At 44.3% G+C, this 19,065-nt stretch overlaps 1 protein-coding gene across 6 annotated transcripts in view; it reads left to right on the top strand.

The window, feature by feature from the left end:
* Nucleotides 1–19,065, top strand: part of LOC133386993 (histone-lysine N-methyltransferase EHMT2-like) — a 69,680-nt gene that overhangs the window by 33,272 nt on the left and 17,343 nt on the right. For all 6 annotated transcript variants that reach the window (XM_061630870.1, XM_061630871.1, XM_061630869.1 and 3 more), the window contains 4 exons: nucleotides 5,876–6,019; nucleotides 7,701–7,930; nucleotides 10,722–10,804; nucleotides 17,207–17,334. In XM_061630870.1, coding sequence (XP_061486854.1) covers nucleotides 5,876–6,019; nucleotides 7,701–7,930; nucleotides 10,722–10,804; nucleotides 17,207–17,334 — 585 coding nt within the window. The remainder of the gene's footprint in view (nucleotides 1–5,875; nucleotides 6,020–7,700; nucleotides 7,931–10,721; nucleotides 10,805–17,206; nucleotides 17,335–19,065) is intronic.

Genomic DNA, 19,065 nt, shown 5'->3' with positions numbered 1-19,065 from the left:
GTCACTGACTTGTTCTTTTCCTATGAGGCTTAACGGGTCGCCAAATGCCTGCTGGCCCTTGGTGGCTCTGTGAATTTTGGTCTAGCTGGCAGAAGATATTGTTTTATGTGATTATAGTAATAAGTTTTTTTTTTATTATTATTATTATTATTACTGGATGTTGTTACTTGCAATGTATTTCTAATGTTATTCAGTTAATCTCTATAGGTCTCTGAGTTTAGTTTTAGGGACCAAAACCAAGCAAACGGGCCATTCTAGTAGTATCAAAAGGCCCAGTCATACTTGACAGTTCCTTGGTCGATGTACTGAAAAGGAAGTTGAGCAGACTGACGCAAGATTGTGTTTTATGTTGTAATAGTTATAGTATTATTAATAGCTGTTTGTTGCTGTATACAATGCATCCCAAATTTAATCCAGCTTGCTTCCGCCTGCCTGCATAGGCTGATTTCTTCATTTTCCCGAAAGCCTCAATCTGCTATTCCAAATTTGATGCAATTGGCCTCAGTCTGTATAAACAAGCTCACACTGTCATTTTCCGAAAACCGCAACCAACTTACATGGAAATGGCTTTAAGGCCGATTTGGCAACCCAAGCAAGGTGATACAGCTACCTGAGAGACTAGCTAGTCTCTCAGGGCTGAAAGGGGGGATTGTTGTGTTTGAATTGAAACCCCCAGTGCCAGTGTTGTGTTTAAATTGAAACCCCAGTGTTAATAAAACTATAATTCACTGGTCTTACCTAAACCAGCTTAGGCTTCATGAGAAATAGAACCAAAGTGGCATTTATCTGACTTTCGGTATAAAACGTAGATTTATTTCCTTGTGACCTGACCCTTACCGACGTTCCAGTGGCTCATATAATAAAAGCCGGATTACGCTGGAGACTCCCCTACTATGCATTTCATATCGTATATATGCTTATGGCTTTGCTTATTGCTGTCAAAATGTTTCACACAGAAATGTCTGTGTTTAAAGACTGCTTTATTGTCCCTCATAGCTCTCGAGTTGTATCCCTCCCTTTTGATATGCAAGACATAATGATACCATGTCTGTGTTTGAGTTAGAGGGCGCCCGGTTGCAACTGAACCTCCTCTTCCCATACGCCTTTGTCCGTTCCTGCATAGTGCTTATCTCAAGGACATGTGAAATATGTAGACAAGTTGACAGTGCAATGTTTCCACTTTGTTCTTCTCCTGTACCCCTTTTGTTTCTCACATATGTCCTAAAGCTATGGCAGTTAGCAATTGTTTCTTTATGTTTTATGACGTGAACATGATACTGTAAACTTCGGGGTAAGCCTATATAAACCCCCATCTATCAATAAACGCGGTTCCCATGCTCACCTGCTTTGGCTTGTAAGTATTGGGTCCCCTTTGCAAAGGCTTTGTTTTGTGTTGTTTGATCTCTGATAGTGGGTTCATTTATTACTCAGCTCCGCACTCTCCCGGGGTGTAATAAGTAAGCTGGGGTAACAGGACAGCTTGCGTGTTGGGTTTGGATCTAACATAATCCATCTTTAAGTGTGTATTTTAAAATGTGCCTGATGCTCCTTTTAATCCATCATCTTCCTTTCCTTCCTCTGCATATCTTTGTTGACTTTGTTCCCCAGGAATTATATCCATATCTTTGAGTTTATCTTCATCCATATCTTTTGAAGCTTTTCTCAAGAAGTCCCTTGCTTTTTGAACAGTATTCAATCTATATTTCTGTTGTCTGAATGTAAAGATCACTCCTTCTGGAACATCCCATCTAAATTGAATTTTGCGTTGCTTAAGTTTCTCTGTAAGGAAAGCATATTCTTTTCTCTTACGTAAAAGTCTAATAGGAATTTCTTTCATCACCAGTATTTCCTTACCATCAATTTTAAAGGTATTTTTAAAGTGTTGCTGTAATACCATATCTCTGGTCGTCTTCTTTATAAAATGAACAAGCACATCTCTTGGAATTTTATTCATTGTTGCATATCTGGAATTAATTCTATACACTTTATCTATTTCAAATTCCATCCGATCTTCATTCAAATCCAGAAATTTTACTAGAGCATTAACAATTTTATCTCTGATGTCTTCACCTGTTTCCTCAGGAATTGCACGGAATCTCAAACAATGTTCTTTATTTTTCATTTCAGTCACAGCCATATAGTCCAAGTTTTTTTCTAATTCCAGATTTAATATATCTGTTCTATTCTCCAAGATTTGTACCTTTTCTTTAGTGTTTTTTGCATCCTCCTTTATTTGCCCAATTGTCCCTTTAATCTCATCCACTTGTGTTTTAATATAGTCTTTTATATCTGTCAATTCAGTTTTCATTTCCTGTTTTATATCATTAATCCCTTCCATTATTTTTTGAAACATATCTGGGGGTATAACCCCTTCCTGTGGATCAGTAGAACTTCTTCTTCGCTCCTGGGTCTTAGTTGCTTTTTTAGTTGTCATTTTCAAGAAAAGCCTTTAATTTCTGATATTAATCACTGTTCCAAAACCTAGAGGCAGTCTATTTCTTTTTTTTTCCTCCACCAACAAAAAAGTTAATATTCCAGGCCTGTTATTGAAGTCCAGCCAGCACAGCACAGTTCTTATCTACATCCAAGAATGCAAAACAATTCTGGTTGCCAACACCAAACAATTAGTAACATATACGAGCAGCAGATTCGTCCAAAAAGAAATAGTCCAAAGAGAAAAATAGTCCAAAATATAATAATTACCTCTCATCCGTTTTTAAACTTTAAAACTCCAAATTCAGGCCAGCTTTTTGTCGTAAAAAAAGTATATAAGTTGTTTACATTTTCTTTCTTCCTTAATTATATTTAAAAGAGAAAAAGTATGACTCACCCAGGTTTCTCAGTTGCTGATTCGTAAACAAATCCCTTTTATTGTAGTAATTTAAGCCAAATGATAAGATTTAGACAGAAGTAGGCTCGCTGGTTAAGAACGTTTTTTTTAAGAAGAAGAAAAAAAACGCTTCGCTTTTTTCCAGTACAGCTTGCGTGGAAATCCTGACTCCGTCTTCAGCCGATCGGCATGCCTTCTTATCTCAGGGATTTCCTGATCAATTCCAGCCGCCGACAGCTCAACGAAGTCTTGTGGAAAATCTGATCGGTTCTCCTATACCTTGGAGAACATTTAAGCCAGTCCAAGATTCCTCTTGGCTGGCTTTTAACCTGAAAAAAGCTTCCTCTGAGGCAGAGCTCCCTCAGAGACAACCACCAGCCAGCACTCCTTCCGGGAAGTCACCTGTCTCACACCCTTTCCAATGGGGAACCAATCGGTTTCATATTCTGTCTTTGCAGTAGCTTCTTGTGCAGAGTATAGGTTGTGCATCAGGACAATCAGATCCTGTGGCACCCCCATTTCTTTTAAAGCATTCCATAGTTTTTCATGATCTACACAGTCAAAGGTTTTTCTGTAATCCATGAAGCACAGGGTGATTTTCTTCTGAAATTCCTTGGTCCATTCCATTATCCAATGTGTGTTTGATCTCTGGTGCCTCTTCCCTTTCTAAATCCAGCTTGGACGTCTGGCATCTCTCGCTCCATATATTGTAAGAGCCTTTGTTGTAGAATCCTGAGCATTACTTTACTTGCATGGGATATTAAGGCAATAGTTCAATAATTACTGCATTCCCTCGGATCCCCTTTCTTTGGAATTGGGATGTATATAGAACGCTTCCAGTCTGTGGGCCACTGTTCGGTTTTCCATCTTTCTTGACCAATTTTTGTCAACATTTGGACAGATTCAGTCTCAGTAGCTTGTAGCAACTCTATTGGTATGCCATCTATTCCTGGTGATTTGTTTCTTCCAAGTATTTTAAGAGCAGCTTTTACCTCACATTCTAAAATTTCTGGTTCTTCATCATATGGTTCCTCCGTGAATGAATCTGTCATCCTGGCATCTTTTTTACAGAGTTCTTCAGTGTATTGCTTCCATCTTCCTTTTATTTCATCTCGGTCTGTCAGTGTGTTCCCCTGTGGATTATTCAACATTCCTACTCGTGGTTTAAATTCCCCTTTCATTTCTCTAATCTTTTGGAATAGGGCTCTTGTGCTACCCTTTTTGTTGTCCTCTTCTAGTTCTATACAGTAACTATTGTAATAGTTTTCTTTGTCTCTAAGTACTAGTCACTATATTGTTGCATTTAGGGTTCTGACCATGTTTCTATCTCCTTTTGCTTTTGCTTTCCTTCTCTTTTTAACCATTTTAAGAGTTTCTTCAGTCATCCATTGAGGTTTTTCTCTCTTTTTAACTAGAGGTATTGTCTTTTTGCATTCTTCCCTGATCATGTCTCTGACTTCAGTCCATAGTTCTTCTGGTTCTCTGTCAACTAAGTTTAAAGCCTCAAACCTGTTCCTTATTTGATCTTTATATGCTTCTGGGATGTTATTTAAATTGTATTTTGGCATTATGATTGCTTTGTTGTTCTTCTTTAGCTTTACTCTGATTTTCAATACGACCAGTTCATGATCTGTACCACAGTCTGCTCCTGGTCTTGTTTTTGCAGAAAGTATGGAACTTCTCCATCTTCTGTTGCCAATTATATAATCAATTTGATTCCTATATTGACCATTTGGTGATGTCCACGTGTACTGCCGTCTTTTTGGTTGCTCAAAAAATGCGTTGGCAAGAAACAAATTATTGGCTTCACAGAATTCAGTAAGTCTTTCTCCTGCTTCAATTCTGTCTCCTAAGCTCCATTTCCCCACAATTCCTAGTTCTTCTCTGTTCCCTACTTTTGCGTTCCAGTCCCCCATGATTATCATCATATCTTGTTTTGGTGTATGATCAATTTCCTCGTGTACCCCTGTGTAAAATCTCTCCAATTCTTCTTCTTCTGCGTTTGACGTTGGAGCATAGACTTGGAAGATTGTTGTGTGAATAGGTTTCCCGATTAATCTCATTGATATCACTCACTCAGACCTTGCGTTGTAGCTCCCAATTGCTTTTGCTACATCACTCCTCACTATTAAAGCAACCCCATTTCTTCTTGATTTCTCATTTCCTGCATAAAGTATTTTGTAGTTGCCTGATTAAAAATGTCCCATTCCCGTCCATTTTAATTCACTCACGCCAAGTATTGTAATATTGATATGTTCCATTTCTTGCTTGACAATTTTTAACTTTCCCTGGTTCATGCTTCTCACATTCCATGTCCCTATTGTGTACGTCGTACAACTCCGGACTCTCCTTTTGCATCTGTGCGCAGCAGCCTCTGGGCTTCCTTTCGGCTTTGACCCAGCTGCATCATTAGTCACAGCACTACTCATACTGGTCCTTTGTTCTTCCCCAGTAGCTCGGTGAGTGCCTTCTGACCTGGGGGTCTCATCTTCCAGCACTATCTCGTGTTGCATTTTGGATACTCTGTTCATAGGGTTTTCGTGGTAAGAGGTATTCAGAGGTGGTTTACCATTGCCTTCCTCTGAGTTTGGATGCATCTTAGTCTGGTGTCTCAGCTTTGACCATTCCGCCTTGGGTGCCCCTGCTAGGAGTCTAGCCTCTTGGTCTAGACTCCTGACAGCATTGCTCTCAGCTTCTTCAACACTCTCAAACCCCCTCGCCACGTTAAGGTGTGCATCCTAAAGGGGGAATTGCTAGTAGTAATAATAATGAAAGAATCCATGTGTCAGGGTCAGTCATTCATGAGATATGCTAATATTCAAGTGTTGTAAGATTTCCCTCTGGGCTGGCCTTCAGGGCTTGAGGTTAAATTGCATAAGGATGATAAATTGTCTGTGGGAGGGATTATGTTTTCTATATGGAGGAGTATTCAGGCATTTGAACTTTCTCCTGTAGTCTCAAGTGGTACTGCCCAGACATAAGTTGATTGTCTCAGTGAGTTCTTGGCCAGAAAGAGCGATCATTTTCTTGTCTGTTCATTCCTAGTTGAATGGCTGCAGCAGCAGCATCTTGAAGCGGGAGAAGATGCGCCCCTCCAGCCGGGTTCCCCTCATGGTCCTGTGCGAGGCCCATCGAGCCAGGATGATGAAGCACCATTGCTGCCCTGGCTGTGGCTACTTCTGCACTGTGGTGAGAAAATGAAAACAAGGAGGAAACACTGAGGAGAAAAGCAGAGGCCTAAATATGAATACCTAGTGTGTCATTAATGCTTGCCTGCTGAAGAACAGAAGGGACTGAGTTGGTCTGAGAGGCTGCCCCGTGTAAACATCTGGCCAGAGGAAGATTGCATGACAGAGTTTTTTAAAGTTGGCTAAACTGTCCAAACAGCCAGAATTTCAACCAGAAGTGCTCTGGGGTTCAGAGGCAGATTGTCCCCAGTAGTTGGACTGGGTTGTGGGAGTATTTGGCTGGGATGGAGTTTTAGGGAAATTATTATTTTAATTATTGGTTTGTTTATTCATTATTAGAAGGTATTACCCACCCTTCACCCAGAGGTCCCATGGCGCGTTACAACAATTTAAAAACACAATTAAAACGGTGAAAAACTACCTAAATAACAACACAGAGATAAAAGCCACTTAGAGGTTGTTGTCAGCAACAGTATCTTTTGAGTCTTTAGAAACTGTCAGTAAGCACCTTAAAGGCCCAAATATAAATATCAGTATTCCCTTATGTACGCAGTATCCCTTTAATAAACAAACAACTTTAGTTAACAGTTCACCTTGTCTTTAGTGACGGTGTCCATCTCACACCTAAGTCTACTATACCAGATGCTAGGAGTTTTTGAAAGCATTCTGAATTGGTGGCGCCAGAAAATTAAAGAAACGCAGATAACTTTTATACAAAGTGAGGCTGAGGGAACCAGGATTCCCCGACAACATTGTTTGTAGGAATTGGGGTCCTGGTAGTCAGGATTGGAGGCGCATTACCAAAACTCATGAGGTATCTGAGAGGAAGAGCGTGATTCCAGATCATCCATTTCTGTGCCAGGCCCCGGCTGGAGACATAGATGGGCCAGAAGAACACAGGTGGTCCCAGGGTATGGTCTGAAGGTACATGAAGCTACCACCTTGCTGAAGCTAAAGAGGTCTGGGTTAGGTCAATGCCTAGATGGGTGATTGCCTGGGAACCCACGTGTCTGCTGCCTTGTGTTCCACGATGCAAGAAAGGTGATATATAAATGCTGGCAGGAGTGATTTTCATAGGGCTGAGGGATAAGAATGTAGATAAGAACATAAAGAGCCCTGCTGAATCTGGCCAAAGACTCATCTAGTGCAGAAACCTGTTCTCACAGTGGCCAACCAGATGCCCAGGAGAAGCCCGCAAGCAGAACATGAATGCGATAACATTCTCCCCACTTGGGGTTCCCAGCGGTGGAGGGAGAACACAGCCATGTGGCTAGTAGCCATTGATAGCCGTATTTGCATGCATTTGTCTAATCTTCTTTTAAGCCATCCAAGTTGGTGTCAATTGCAACATTTTGTGGTAGCAAATTTAATACTTGAAACCAGGCCAGGGAGATGTATTTGCTACCCCAAGATCCTTCAGGTCTGTTGTTGAGACTTGGGCCTAATGGCCGTGTTGTTCTGTGGATCAGGCAAAGCCAGGATTCAAGTATTTATACTAGGCCCAGTCAAATCAGAGGTTTCTTGCTGCCTGACCATTGCAAAGGGCCATTGTTTCCCATCCCTGTTCCTTTCTGTGCTTGAAGGGGGCTCTGAGGCTTGAGAGCAATCTGGGAAGCTCAGCCATCTAATTCATGAGATTCCTGGCCTCTTTCAAATCCCTGACAGCCTGTTTTGTTCCCCAGGGCACCTTTTTGGAGTGCCACCCTGACTTTGTCGTGGCTCACCGCTTCCACAAGGCCTGCGTGTCCCAGCTCAACGGCATGATTTTCTGCCCACACTGTGGGGAAGATGCTTCCGAGGCCCAGGAAATCACGATAGCCAAGGCAGACACCTCCACTCCTGTCCCCACTCCGCCTTCCCACGGACAGGGAGCCTCTGAGACCACAGGCCGTGCTGACACTACCCAACTCAGGTGAGTGGAGGGTGGCGGGCTCAGAAACCAGGACCCCTAATTTCTTTGAAAGGGCAAGTGTACAATTTTTAATGATAATATACTTAGTATCTTTTTGAAAATGGAAAAGGACTGCCTTCAAGTTGATCCCGACTTATGGCAACCCTATGAATAGTGATTTCATGGTAAGCGGTATTCAGAGGGGGTTTCCCGTTGCCTCCCTCTGAGGCTAGTCCTCCCCAGCTGGCCAGGGCCTGCTCAGTTTGCCACAGGTGCACAAGCCAGCCCCTTCCTTGTCCGCAACTGCCATCTGGGGGCAACTGGGCTCCTTGGGACTATGCAGCTTGCCCACGGCTGCACAGGTGGCAGGGCACGTCACCCCTGAGCCGCTCGCTGTGGGGGTGACCTTTAGCTGGCCCTTGACACCCAGGAGACACGAGCAGGGATTTGAACTTGCAGACTCTGGACTCCCAGCAAGGCTTTCCTCTCCATTGTGCTGTACCAGCCTAGAGAGCATCTCATCAAAATTATCTTTCTGAGCGACCTGCAGGCAAATATTTCCCTTACCATTATTTTAAATCACTATATTTATCTGCCTCTTCCCTTAACTTCCTGCCTCACCTTCCCTTCTCTCCCTCTCTTACCACATACTGTAAATATCCCCACCTGTCCCTAGGCCCTGTGTGAGGGTGTTCTTCAGGCCCTCTTTTCTGACCCTTCCCCATTACACATCTCCTGTTCTGTCCTTCCCTCAGGTCTTGCTTCTCAGCCCAGTACTTGCTTTGTTGTCCCTTCCTTCAGGCATCGTCTTCCTGGTTTCCATATCAAAGAATGTTTGTGTTGCTTTCCTAGTTCTTCTGTTTTTCTCCCTGCCTCGTGTCCCCCTCCTAATGTTATTGGCTAACAGTGTCCATTCCTTCTGCCCCTGGCCCCTATGCGAGGCTGCGTATGCGCCACACATTTGAGGCAGAGTTACAGCACGTTATTTTCTCCAAAGAATTCTGGGAACTGTAATTTACCCCTCAGACAGCTTCAGTTCCTAGCACCCTTTAAAAAATTACAGTTCCCAGGATTCTTTGGGGAAAATAATGTGCTTTAAATGTAGGGTGTGTACGCAGCCTAAGGTTTCCCTAATCCAAACGAAATTTCCACTACCCTTTGAGATGCTCTTTCTTCCTTGTTCTTATGTGTTGTTTTGTTCCTTTCTCATTCATTTTGTAAATTGTGTTGTGGCATTTTTGTAACCCATCCTGGGACTGTTCGGTTATGGGTGGGCTGTATGCCACCCTGGGCTCCTACTGGGAGGAAGGGCGGGATATAAATCTAATAAACAAATAACAGATAAACAAAGAAATGCTGCAGAGAGAGTTTGCATTCAAAGGCAGAAGACCAACTGACAAGCCTTTCCCCTTCCTGGTATGCCAAATGAGGCATTCTACTACAGAGGTTTACAGCTCTGTATCTCCTCCCCTTAGTGCCCAGATGCGGGGGGGGGTGCAAGCGTAGAACCCCCACAGGATGATATGCCAAGCCTCGGTGGCCCAGGGATTGACAGTTCGGGGCCACGGCTGACCTTGCCAAACGGGGCTGTGCTCTCTGCACAGGGCCTGCCATCAGGGGCTGCTCAGGAGCAATTGGAGCATGCCCTAGTGGTGCAGGAATCTGAGCGGTGAATGAAACTCTCTGTCCTCCCTCCCCCCCTTCTCCCCCCTTCCGTGGAAACAAGGCTACCTGTTGTTGTTCCAGTGGGCTGTGTTCAGTGTAGTGCCAAGAAGATTGCTCCATCAGCGCAAGTATTTACGTATTTATTGGATTTATATCCTGCCCTTCCAGTAGGAGCCCAGGGCAGCATTTGTGCTTGCTAGACAGAAGTCTTAAATCTCCTTCCTCCACGCACTGTTCTGGTGGTTCTGCTGGCCCTCCAGAACAGATTTGGGAAGGGTGTGGGGGGAAGTCCCCTTGCGCTAGTGGGAATCCTTGTGCTGGCTTCCGCTGTCAGAACGAGTTAGTTGAATACAGCCCAGTCAGATATTCATTACTTGCAAGCGGTGGTTTAGGGTTTTACAGCAAAGCACGTTGAGAGCTGTAGAACAGTAATGAGTGGGGCAAAGCTGAGTCTTTGAAATGTCTCTCTCCTGCCCTGTTTTTTGCATTTTTTTAAATAAAAAAACTTGGTGTGCTGCCCCTGCATGCTTTGCAAATCAACCCCTCCCCTAACCCCAGGTCACCAAGGCACCTCTTCCTGCTCTCCAGCCAGTCTCATCTGCCATCCTTCCTCCCTCCCACATAGGCTGGAGAAAAGGGAGGCCTTGCAGTAGCGATGCTCCTATGAAGCAGATCTGTGGGTCACACAGGGCACCATCCACCCCTTGACCTCCTTGCCCTTTCTCTCCCCCCCCCGGCCCCTGGGCTTGAGTCCAGGATGGCTCGACCACAGCATGCCACATGCCTTCCTTCCTCTTCCTTTCTGCCTCGCTGTCCTTGAGCCTGGAATGACTGGGCTGCCACACATTCACTCGCTTTCGTTCCCTGTCTTCCAACCCACTCCCCTGGGCTTGTAGCCTGGCGACTCCCACTCACCTTCCTCCCCCCCCCAGTCTTGAACCCAGCACAGCTGGGTTGCCCTGCAGTTTGAAGTGCCACCTTCTGTGGCGCTGTGAGCTGTATCGCAACTGCAATGTGGCATTTACAAATATAAATATATACAAAGAAATGTCTCGCCAGTTGCTCTTTTTGCAAATTCTCATTTGCTTGGTCTGAGAGAAACCTGCCTCTTTTGTGATCTCTCTCTCTCTCTCTTTCTCTCTCTCAGGCTCAAGAAGCTGCGATTTCACTCCCGCCGGCTGCATCTCTCAGTTAAGCAAGGGGAGCTCCAGAAAGTGGTTCTGATGTTGCGTAAGTTGCTCTAAGCCTCCTTCCCTAATCTTCTGTGTTGTAGACATTTAGATTGGGAGGCTGGTGGCAAAAAAAACAGGCGTGTGTGTGTGTGTGTGTTTTATAGAATATCTGCATAAGGTGAAGAGGTAGTTTTGGACGCTGCCATGGGCCACATGCTTTAGACAGTTTCCACATATTTTTGCCTCTGGGCACTGATTTTTTTCTCTCCTTCATTGAGAGTTTATATTTAAATACAGCAAATGGGGCCTGCAACAAAATGTTGCAGCATATACTGAAATTCCTAGAAGTGGTCCTGTTCTCCTGAGACCCCTGCAGAGAGTAGTCAGGATCTAGCTTCCTAAAGAGCCTTCTCTTGTGTCCTAAATCACAGTGGAGGGGTAGCCTGTGCATGTACAAAAGACCCCCCACTTGTGAAGTTCCCCCAATGTGTGGATGATGGTGGGAGGGGGTCCTGGCAGGGGGGGCAATGGGTATGCCCCCTCTCCCCCTCATATGATTCTTTGTTTCTTTATAGTTTTTTGTTAACATTTTGAGTGTTTTATATACAGAAAGCAAAAAGACAAAATGACAAGGGAATACACTAAACATTAATAATTACAGAAATAAAGAAATTTACAAAAAAAACAATAATCATGTACCTACATAGAGGGGGAGGAGGGATTCAGTTATTGGCCCAACCTTGCCCAGCATCCATGATTTATGGAAAGAAGTCTATGTAGGGTGCCTACGTACCTGAGATTTCCCCCCCCCCCCCGCTTATGGAAAATCACTTTCTTGTAAGCAGCCAGTTGGGTCATGTCTTCCATCCATTGTCTGTTCAGGGGGGAGGAACATCCCTTCCAATACTGAAGTGTTAAGCACTGCTTGTGCCCACAATAGCCAGTAACTTTGCCCTTTAGTAAAATTCTGAAGGGTTGGTGTATAGTTCAGCAAGGTGTTGACATCTTTGAAGCTCAGGGTTGTATCCAACCTTGGGCTAAGTCACGGTCCCCTCACTGGATCGTCACCTTGCAGTGGTGAGTGGGCTTGCGTGTTCCAGTGAACCCTGTGAGCGATGCTGTCGGGAGTCATGTACTCCCAGCAGGGCCACCCATGGCGGTAAGGTCAAGGGAGAGGAACCAGACAAAGAACGATCCAAGAAAGTCCTCAACGGCAGAAGGATAACAATGTGTATGTTACAACGGCTGTGAAGGCAGATGAAGGCTGCAGCAGATAAAAGACTTCCAATCATCATGGTATCCATGCCATGCCTTTTTCTGTCAAGATTGTGTGTTGATCGTCGTGCACCAATCTCCCCACATAAAACTAATTCACGCACAGGCGTCTTCCAACCAAACCAAACCAAGCCCCATGGCGATCGGCGAATGGCAACGGGGGCAGAACTGAAATCTGGAAGCCCCTAGTCATGGGCGGTGGATGCAGACTCAGTCATCCTGGCTCAAGGACCAAGACAGTTGAGTTTTTTGGCAGCTGTATCCACGACTGAGCAGTCCTGTTCAGGTTCCACTCTGCTCACCCCGTAAGGGGAGAGAGCATCCCTCGCTAGCCTCAGCTCATTCTCAGCTTTAGCCTTCCTGACACCATCCCGGCAATTCATTGATACCTGCCTGTACTCTTCCTTTGTGGCCTGGCCTTGTTTCCACTTCCTGTATGTGTCCTTTTTTGTTTTCAGGTCATCTCTAAGCTTTTTGTGAAGCCACATTGGCTTCTTCTGCTGTTTCCCCCCTTTTTTCCTTGTTGAAATTGCTTGCCATTGCACTTTTAGAATTTCCTTTTTTAGAAACTCCTACCCATCTTGGACTCCTTTTCTCATTAGGGTGGCTTGCCATGGAACCGTACTTACAATTGTTCTGAGTTTATTAAAATCGTCTTTCCTGAAGTCCAGGGTGCACGTATGGCTTCTCTCAGCTTTTGCTTCTGTTAAAATCAAGAATTCAAGTATGTTGTGGTCACTTTCCCCCAGAGTTCCCATAACTGCCACTTCAACTGCCAGATCATCTCTATTGGTTAGAATCAAGTCCAGGATAGCTGATCCTCTGGTTGCTTCCTCCACTTTCTGTAGGAGGAAGTTATCTGCAACACAAGTCAGAAGTTTCTTGGAGGGGCCGTGTTTGGCAGAATTTGTTTCCCAACAGGTATCAGGATTGAAGTCCCCCATTACTGCTACATCACGCCTCCTCGAAACATTGGCAATTTGCTTTTCAAAAGTTACATTCTCATCTTTTCCTTGATTGGGTGGTCGGTAGTAGACTCCAAGCACCACATTCATTTTGTTGCTTGCCCCATTAATTTTAATCCAGATACTCTCGGTGGAGCTACCAAGCTCATCTTCCTGTATTTCTGTGCAGGGATATATATTTTTAACATATAGCACAACTCCACCTCCCTTTTTATTCCTTCTGTTCTTGAACAAGTTCTGTCCTTCAACAGCTGTATTCCAGTCATGGGAGTCATCCCACCAAGTTATACCTATCAGGTCGTAATTGCTCTCCTGTATTAAGAGTTCAAGTTCATCCTGCTTGTTTCCCATGCTCTGCGCATTAGTATGCAGACATCGAAGACCATGTGATTTATGGCTTGGCTTCCTTACTACATTTTTCTGAGGAGTGTTACTGGGCCCTATTAGAGCTGATCTCTCTGGTCCAGCTACTGTGCATAAGCCTTCATCGGTCGTTACCACCAAGTTTACGTCTCCCTCCCCTTTAGGATTCAGTTTAAAGCCCTCCTGATGAACTTCTCCATGCTGTGGCCAAACACATTCTTCCCAGTTCTTGTGAGATGCAACCCATCACTTGCCAGCAGCCCATCTTCCAGGAACCATAGCCCATGGTCCCAGAATCCAAATCTCTCATGTCTGCACCACCTACGTAGCCATTCATTCACCTGGAGTATTTTTCTTTCCCTTTCTACTCCTCTTCTAAGTACCGGAAGGGTGGATGAAAAGACTATCTGGGCCCCAAAGTCCTTGAGTCTCCTTCCCAGAGCTTCAAAGTCTGATGTGATTTCTTCATAGCTCCGTTTGGCGGTATCATTTGTTCCCACATGGATGAGGAGAAAGGGATACCTGTCGGTGGGCTTGATAAGTGATGGCAACCCTTACGTCGCATCTCATAATCCATCCTCCTGGTAGGCAGCATGCCTGGCGAGTCCATGGATCTTCTCGGCATATCTGGGTTTCCATCCCTCGCCGTAGGAAGTCTCCCACTACTTGTACTCTTCTCATCTTGTTGTGGGGCGTGGTTTCATTGTCCCTGCTTGATTGAGCTTCAGCCTCTTGCTTGTTGTTGCACGGGGTCTCCTGTAATTCTTCCACCACAGGCTGTCCTCCAGTTTGCTCCTCAAGTGGTTGACAGCAGTTCCATAGCTCCACTGGTGAAGGGTGTCTTTTAGCTCTTCTGCTCCTAACTGTCACCCTTTCCCACGGAGTTTCCTCCACTTCGTTGATCCTCTCCAAAGCAGTCTCCTCTCCTGCTACCACATGGTGTTGCTCTTCCACCTCCACTTCTCTTTGCTGCTGCTGTTCCAGCGTTCTGTCTAAGAACTCTTCGTCTCTTACAGTCTTCAGTGTAGCCACCTGCCGTTCCAGGCCTCTCAGCTTTTCTTCCAACAGTGCCACAAGCTCACACTTGTTGCAGGTGTACGCCATGTTGTTCTCAGGCAAGAAAACAAACATGGCACACACCTTGAAGGTCACAACCACTGGAGTATCCTTCCCGTTCATACTCTCTTTTACCTTTTGTTTCCTTCTAACTACTTGTTTTGGAGTGGCCTGTGCTTTGTCCTGTCCTACTTCAGGGTAAACTTGAGAGTCCCACTGGAGAATTAGTAATTTGTTTGGTTTGTTGTTGTTGTTTTAATGATGGCTTCCTCCATTAGAAATTGCTGTCAGTAGTAGCTTCATCACATAGTTTGATGGTAACATAAACCTTCCTTGTAGGGTTGTAATATTTTATTTATGTATTTATTATTTGATTTGTATCCTGCCCTTCCTCCCAGCAGGAGCCCAGGGTGGCAAATACTCTAGATCAGGATGGTTGGACTTTATGGTTAGATCAGGATCTAATACTCTAAATCAGGATGGCTAGACTTCCGGTTTTTGGTATTGATTTTTTTTATTATTATTATTACAAAAACCCAAGATCCGCCAACTAGAGCAAGCCACAAAATATATGCACTTAGAGTTAAATAATTCTTGGCCCAGGAATTTGTTTGGAGTTCCAAAATTGAACTGAGCTCACAGTATTTCCACACAAAAATCCACTCCTGATTGGCCCCACTTTCTTCTTTTCAGCAGTATAATGGTGGGGTGGTCATTTTCTTGTTTTCATTGTGAAACAGGAGTCTCAAATCCTCACTGATCTTCTGCGAGTCATCTTGAGATACACCAATACATTTTGATCTACTTTCTGCCCACCCTGCATTTAAAGTGCTATCCAAAAGCTAAATATTATGACATAGATCAGTGGTTCCCAACCTGGGGTGTGTGAAGTAATCCGGAAGGGGCTGCAAAGACTAAAGAAATTAATTATTAATTTTTTGAAAAAAGTCTTCACTTCCTGGACACTGTCTGCTCCCCGTTGCCGCTGCAGATGACACCTCCTCCTTGCTCCAAATGAGAGGGGAGGACTTTTGCTGAAGCGCTAGAGCATCTTTCAGGCGCACCAAAGGCAGGCATCTGCCTCTAAAATACATGGCAGACACCAAAGGAGGCTGAGGGTGGAGCTACCAGAAAGAAGGGGGAATTACTACCACTGACTGCCGTCTCCTCACACTGCCATTGCTGATGATGCCCTTACTCGGAATGAGAGGGCTTTTTGTGAAGCAAAAAGAAGCAAGGCTGCAAGGAAAGGCTGCTTTCCCCCTTCCTTCCTGGCAGCCAAGCTGCCTTCCTCGAGGGAGGGGGTCACAAAAAGTTTTGAGCTTATAAAGGGGGTCCCGTACTCATAAAGGTTGGGAACCACTGTCATAGATCATTAAAAAAAGATACTGATGATCACTTTTTGATACTGAGCTACAAACATTTCTACTGAAAAACCATAAAAACCATATCCCGGAGCTTTCCTGTTTCCCAAATACCAGGAAAGGCTCTCCGGGGGACAGAGTATGTTACAGTGGGAGCAGCAGGCTGGAAAGCCCAACTGATAAATAATTTCCCCCACATTTATATTTTGAGTGTAGTTTTGTGTATTAAAACGCATGATGTCCTCAAGAAAGAATCAGGCGTACCATGTTGGAAGAATTGTTACAGTTCATACTCTTTTAAGCAGCTTGTTTTTGTTGCAGCCCCCTCCTCAAAATATTTTCATATATAAATATTCAATATATTTAGGTCTGAACTTTCACAGATTTATCTATGAGTAAGTCCTGTTGATCTCTATACGACTGTATAGACATGTAAAGCCTACATCAAAAACCATACATACTCTTAATAACAGGCAATGAAATATGAAATATTTTAATAACTATAATTATGATAGTTACAGGTTAGTATTTTCTTTTAAAAACTTAAGAATCTGCAGAAAAAATGAAAAGAGTGAAACTACATTCCCCTTTCTACCAAAACTCCTTCTATTGAATGTAGGCCTTAACAGGAAACAGTTTCAGGAAATATAACAGACCCAGCATGCCTTGCCTTGTTGCCAGTAAAAGGGAATTGCTTCAGTGGCACATTTAACAAGTGTCATTGAAGCCATTTTCTTCCCCTGGCAGCAAATGTGTATATAACAGAGACTGTACACTTGTTGACTGTAACGTGTGAACAGGGCCTCAGTGACAGAGCAACTTGTTTTGCATGCAGAAGGTCCAAAGGTCAGTCTCTGGCATCTCCAGGTAGGGCTGGCAGTGTCCCCTGCCTGAAATCCTGGAGAGCTGCTGCCACTCATTGTAGACTATCTTGACCTAGATAGACCAATGGTCTGACTTGGTATAAGGCAGCTTCTCTCTGGGTTCTGTGAGCTCTCAAAAAGAAGAATAGGTTAGTAGTTGTAGTGGCAGCAGTAGCAGCAGCCAATAGTTGCTATGGCTCCAAGTCAGTGGGGCAGTGGAATCTTCTGCGGGTTTTAGTCCGAACTTTCTAGGAGTTGTCCAGGGTACTTCAGTTAAATTAAGTTCGGACTGAAACCCGGAGCAGATTCCATTGCCCCACTGAGACGGAGCCACTAGCTGCCCTTGGTGGTCACTCATTCTCTTGTGAAGTGATAAGTAAAAAGATGGATTTCTGTTCCCAGTCTTTCAATGCCTCTTCACGTGGGAGGATTGAAATCCACGTCAGCCATGGTGGGGAGCTAGATTAGTTATGCTCTGTGGGTGGCTTTGTTTTACACCCGCTTCTGCATGTGCCTGGGAAACAGCGCTGGCGCATCCTGTTCAGCAGGTTGCCTTGTCTCTTCCGGCTCCCAGATGTCTGGCCTTCTTTTCCCGTGGACTGCTTGGACCCCAGTTTTCAGAGGGAGCAGCGGAGCAAGCGATTCCCACTGCATGCCACTGCACAGAAGGGCTTCCTGGAAATCTGCCATGTGTTGCTGCAGGTGGGACCCCTGTTCGTTTGTGTGTACTTGGGCCTCTCTGCTGCCTTTCCACTCTGTCCTGGATCCAGCCCAAACTCTTTGTCCTGATCTCTTTCCCTCCCCCCCCCTTTTTTTCATCTGCAATTGCAAGAGAGGGGAAAAAGACAAAGGAAAGCAAACAATAATAAGAATGTAAATAATGAGAACCCCCTAAACAAAACTCCAATACCAGCTGAATATTATTTATCTGTTTGTTTGTTTATTATTTATTAGATTTATAATATTAGCCCTTCCTCCCATTAGAAGCCCAGGGCGGCAAACAAAAGCACTAAAAACACTCTCAATGTCATAAAAACAGACTTTAAAATATATTACAACAAAATATCCTTAAAAACATATTAAAGCAAAACATCTTTAAAAACATATTTTTTAAAAAAATAATTAAGAACAACTTAAAAAGCAGTTCCAACACAGACTCAGACTGGGATAAGGTCTCAGGCTTGTTGAAAGAGGAAGGTCTTCAGTAGGCTCTGAAAAGGTAACAGAGATGGTGCCTGTCTAATATTAAAGGGGAGGGAATCCAAAAGGTAGATACCACTATATTAAAGGTGCAACAAGAAGAATATTTCATTAGTCTGATCTTTAGAGCTGTCTATAGTTTTGCCCCACCTTATCTTTACAACTTGATTTCTTCTTGCGTTCCTGCCAGTGACCTTCCCTTCACCAGCTCTTCCCTCCTTTCTTTCTAAAACAACTCTGCCTGTCCTCCCTTGCTGCCTTCCATCCCTGCAGTTCCCTCCCAAAGACATCCACACAACTGTGTCTAGCTTTCATCTAGGCCCATTTTTTCCATCAGGCCTTAAGTTTTAACTCCCTTAATCCTCACCATCAGATGTAACCAGGGCAAATTTGCACATCTCAACCATGATCTACAGAATGAGGTGGTAGAGTCCTGAGATGGTTGAGTGGACTGTACCACTTCCAAGTGTACGTGTGTGTATGGGGGTTAAATTGCTTCCCACATGTCAAGCTTCCTGAATGTAAAAAATCAGTACATCAGGATTCTCTTCCAGCTGTGTTAATAATCTGATTGCAGTGTGTGTGTATTTTCAACACAGAACACTAGAAAATGCCATTCACCCCCACCATTTGAAATGGTGCACTCTATTCTGCCCCCTCAGGACTCTTCCGCTTCATTACCACCCCCATTCTGATGTGTGTGTGAACCAGGCCTGCAATTGTTCATGGTGTTCCTGGCCTGATCCCTCACTGATCCTGTTGCCTCCCTTCTCTTGGTTTGCTGTGAGATTAAAATGGATTCCTCATTTCTACAACAGGCAGAGGAGGAGGGTGGGTTGAAAGGGCGAGTGAAGGAATATGCAGGAGGCACAAGGGCTGAAAAGGACTTCTGAAAGTTAAGGCTTGGTTAATTAACCATGGTTTACTGTGAAGGAGCAGCATACTGGTGTATGCTCAAATAGTTCCTTGGTATTATTTCCCTGCTGCTGTTCACTGCAACCAGAACAACCCAAAGTCTGGCTTGTCGTGTTGTCTGAACCCAGGCTCTCCTACTAGTCTCCCCCAAACGGTAAGCTAAGGACAACCCTTGCTTTACTGGTCATGGTGTGTTTGGAGGAAATAAACCACGACCCTGTGTTCAGGTACCATGACAAGCTAGACTCTGACTTGCTTCATCTGCAGTTGGGGAGGGTGCCATAGGAACATTTGAGCAGCATTCACCAGCTCACTATT

The sequence above is a fragment of the Rhineura floridana genome, chromosome 6, assembly GCF_030035675.1.
Source record: "Rhineura floridana isolate rRhiFlo1 chromosome 6, rRhiFlo1.hap2, whole genome shotgun sequence".
Taxonomy (NCBI): domain Eukaryota; kingdom Metazoa; phylum Chordata; class Lepidosauria; order Squamata; family Rhineuridae; genus Rhineura; species Rhineura floridana.
This window is presented reverse-complemented; position numbering and strand designations above follow the sequence as displayed.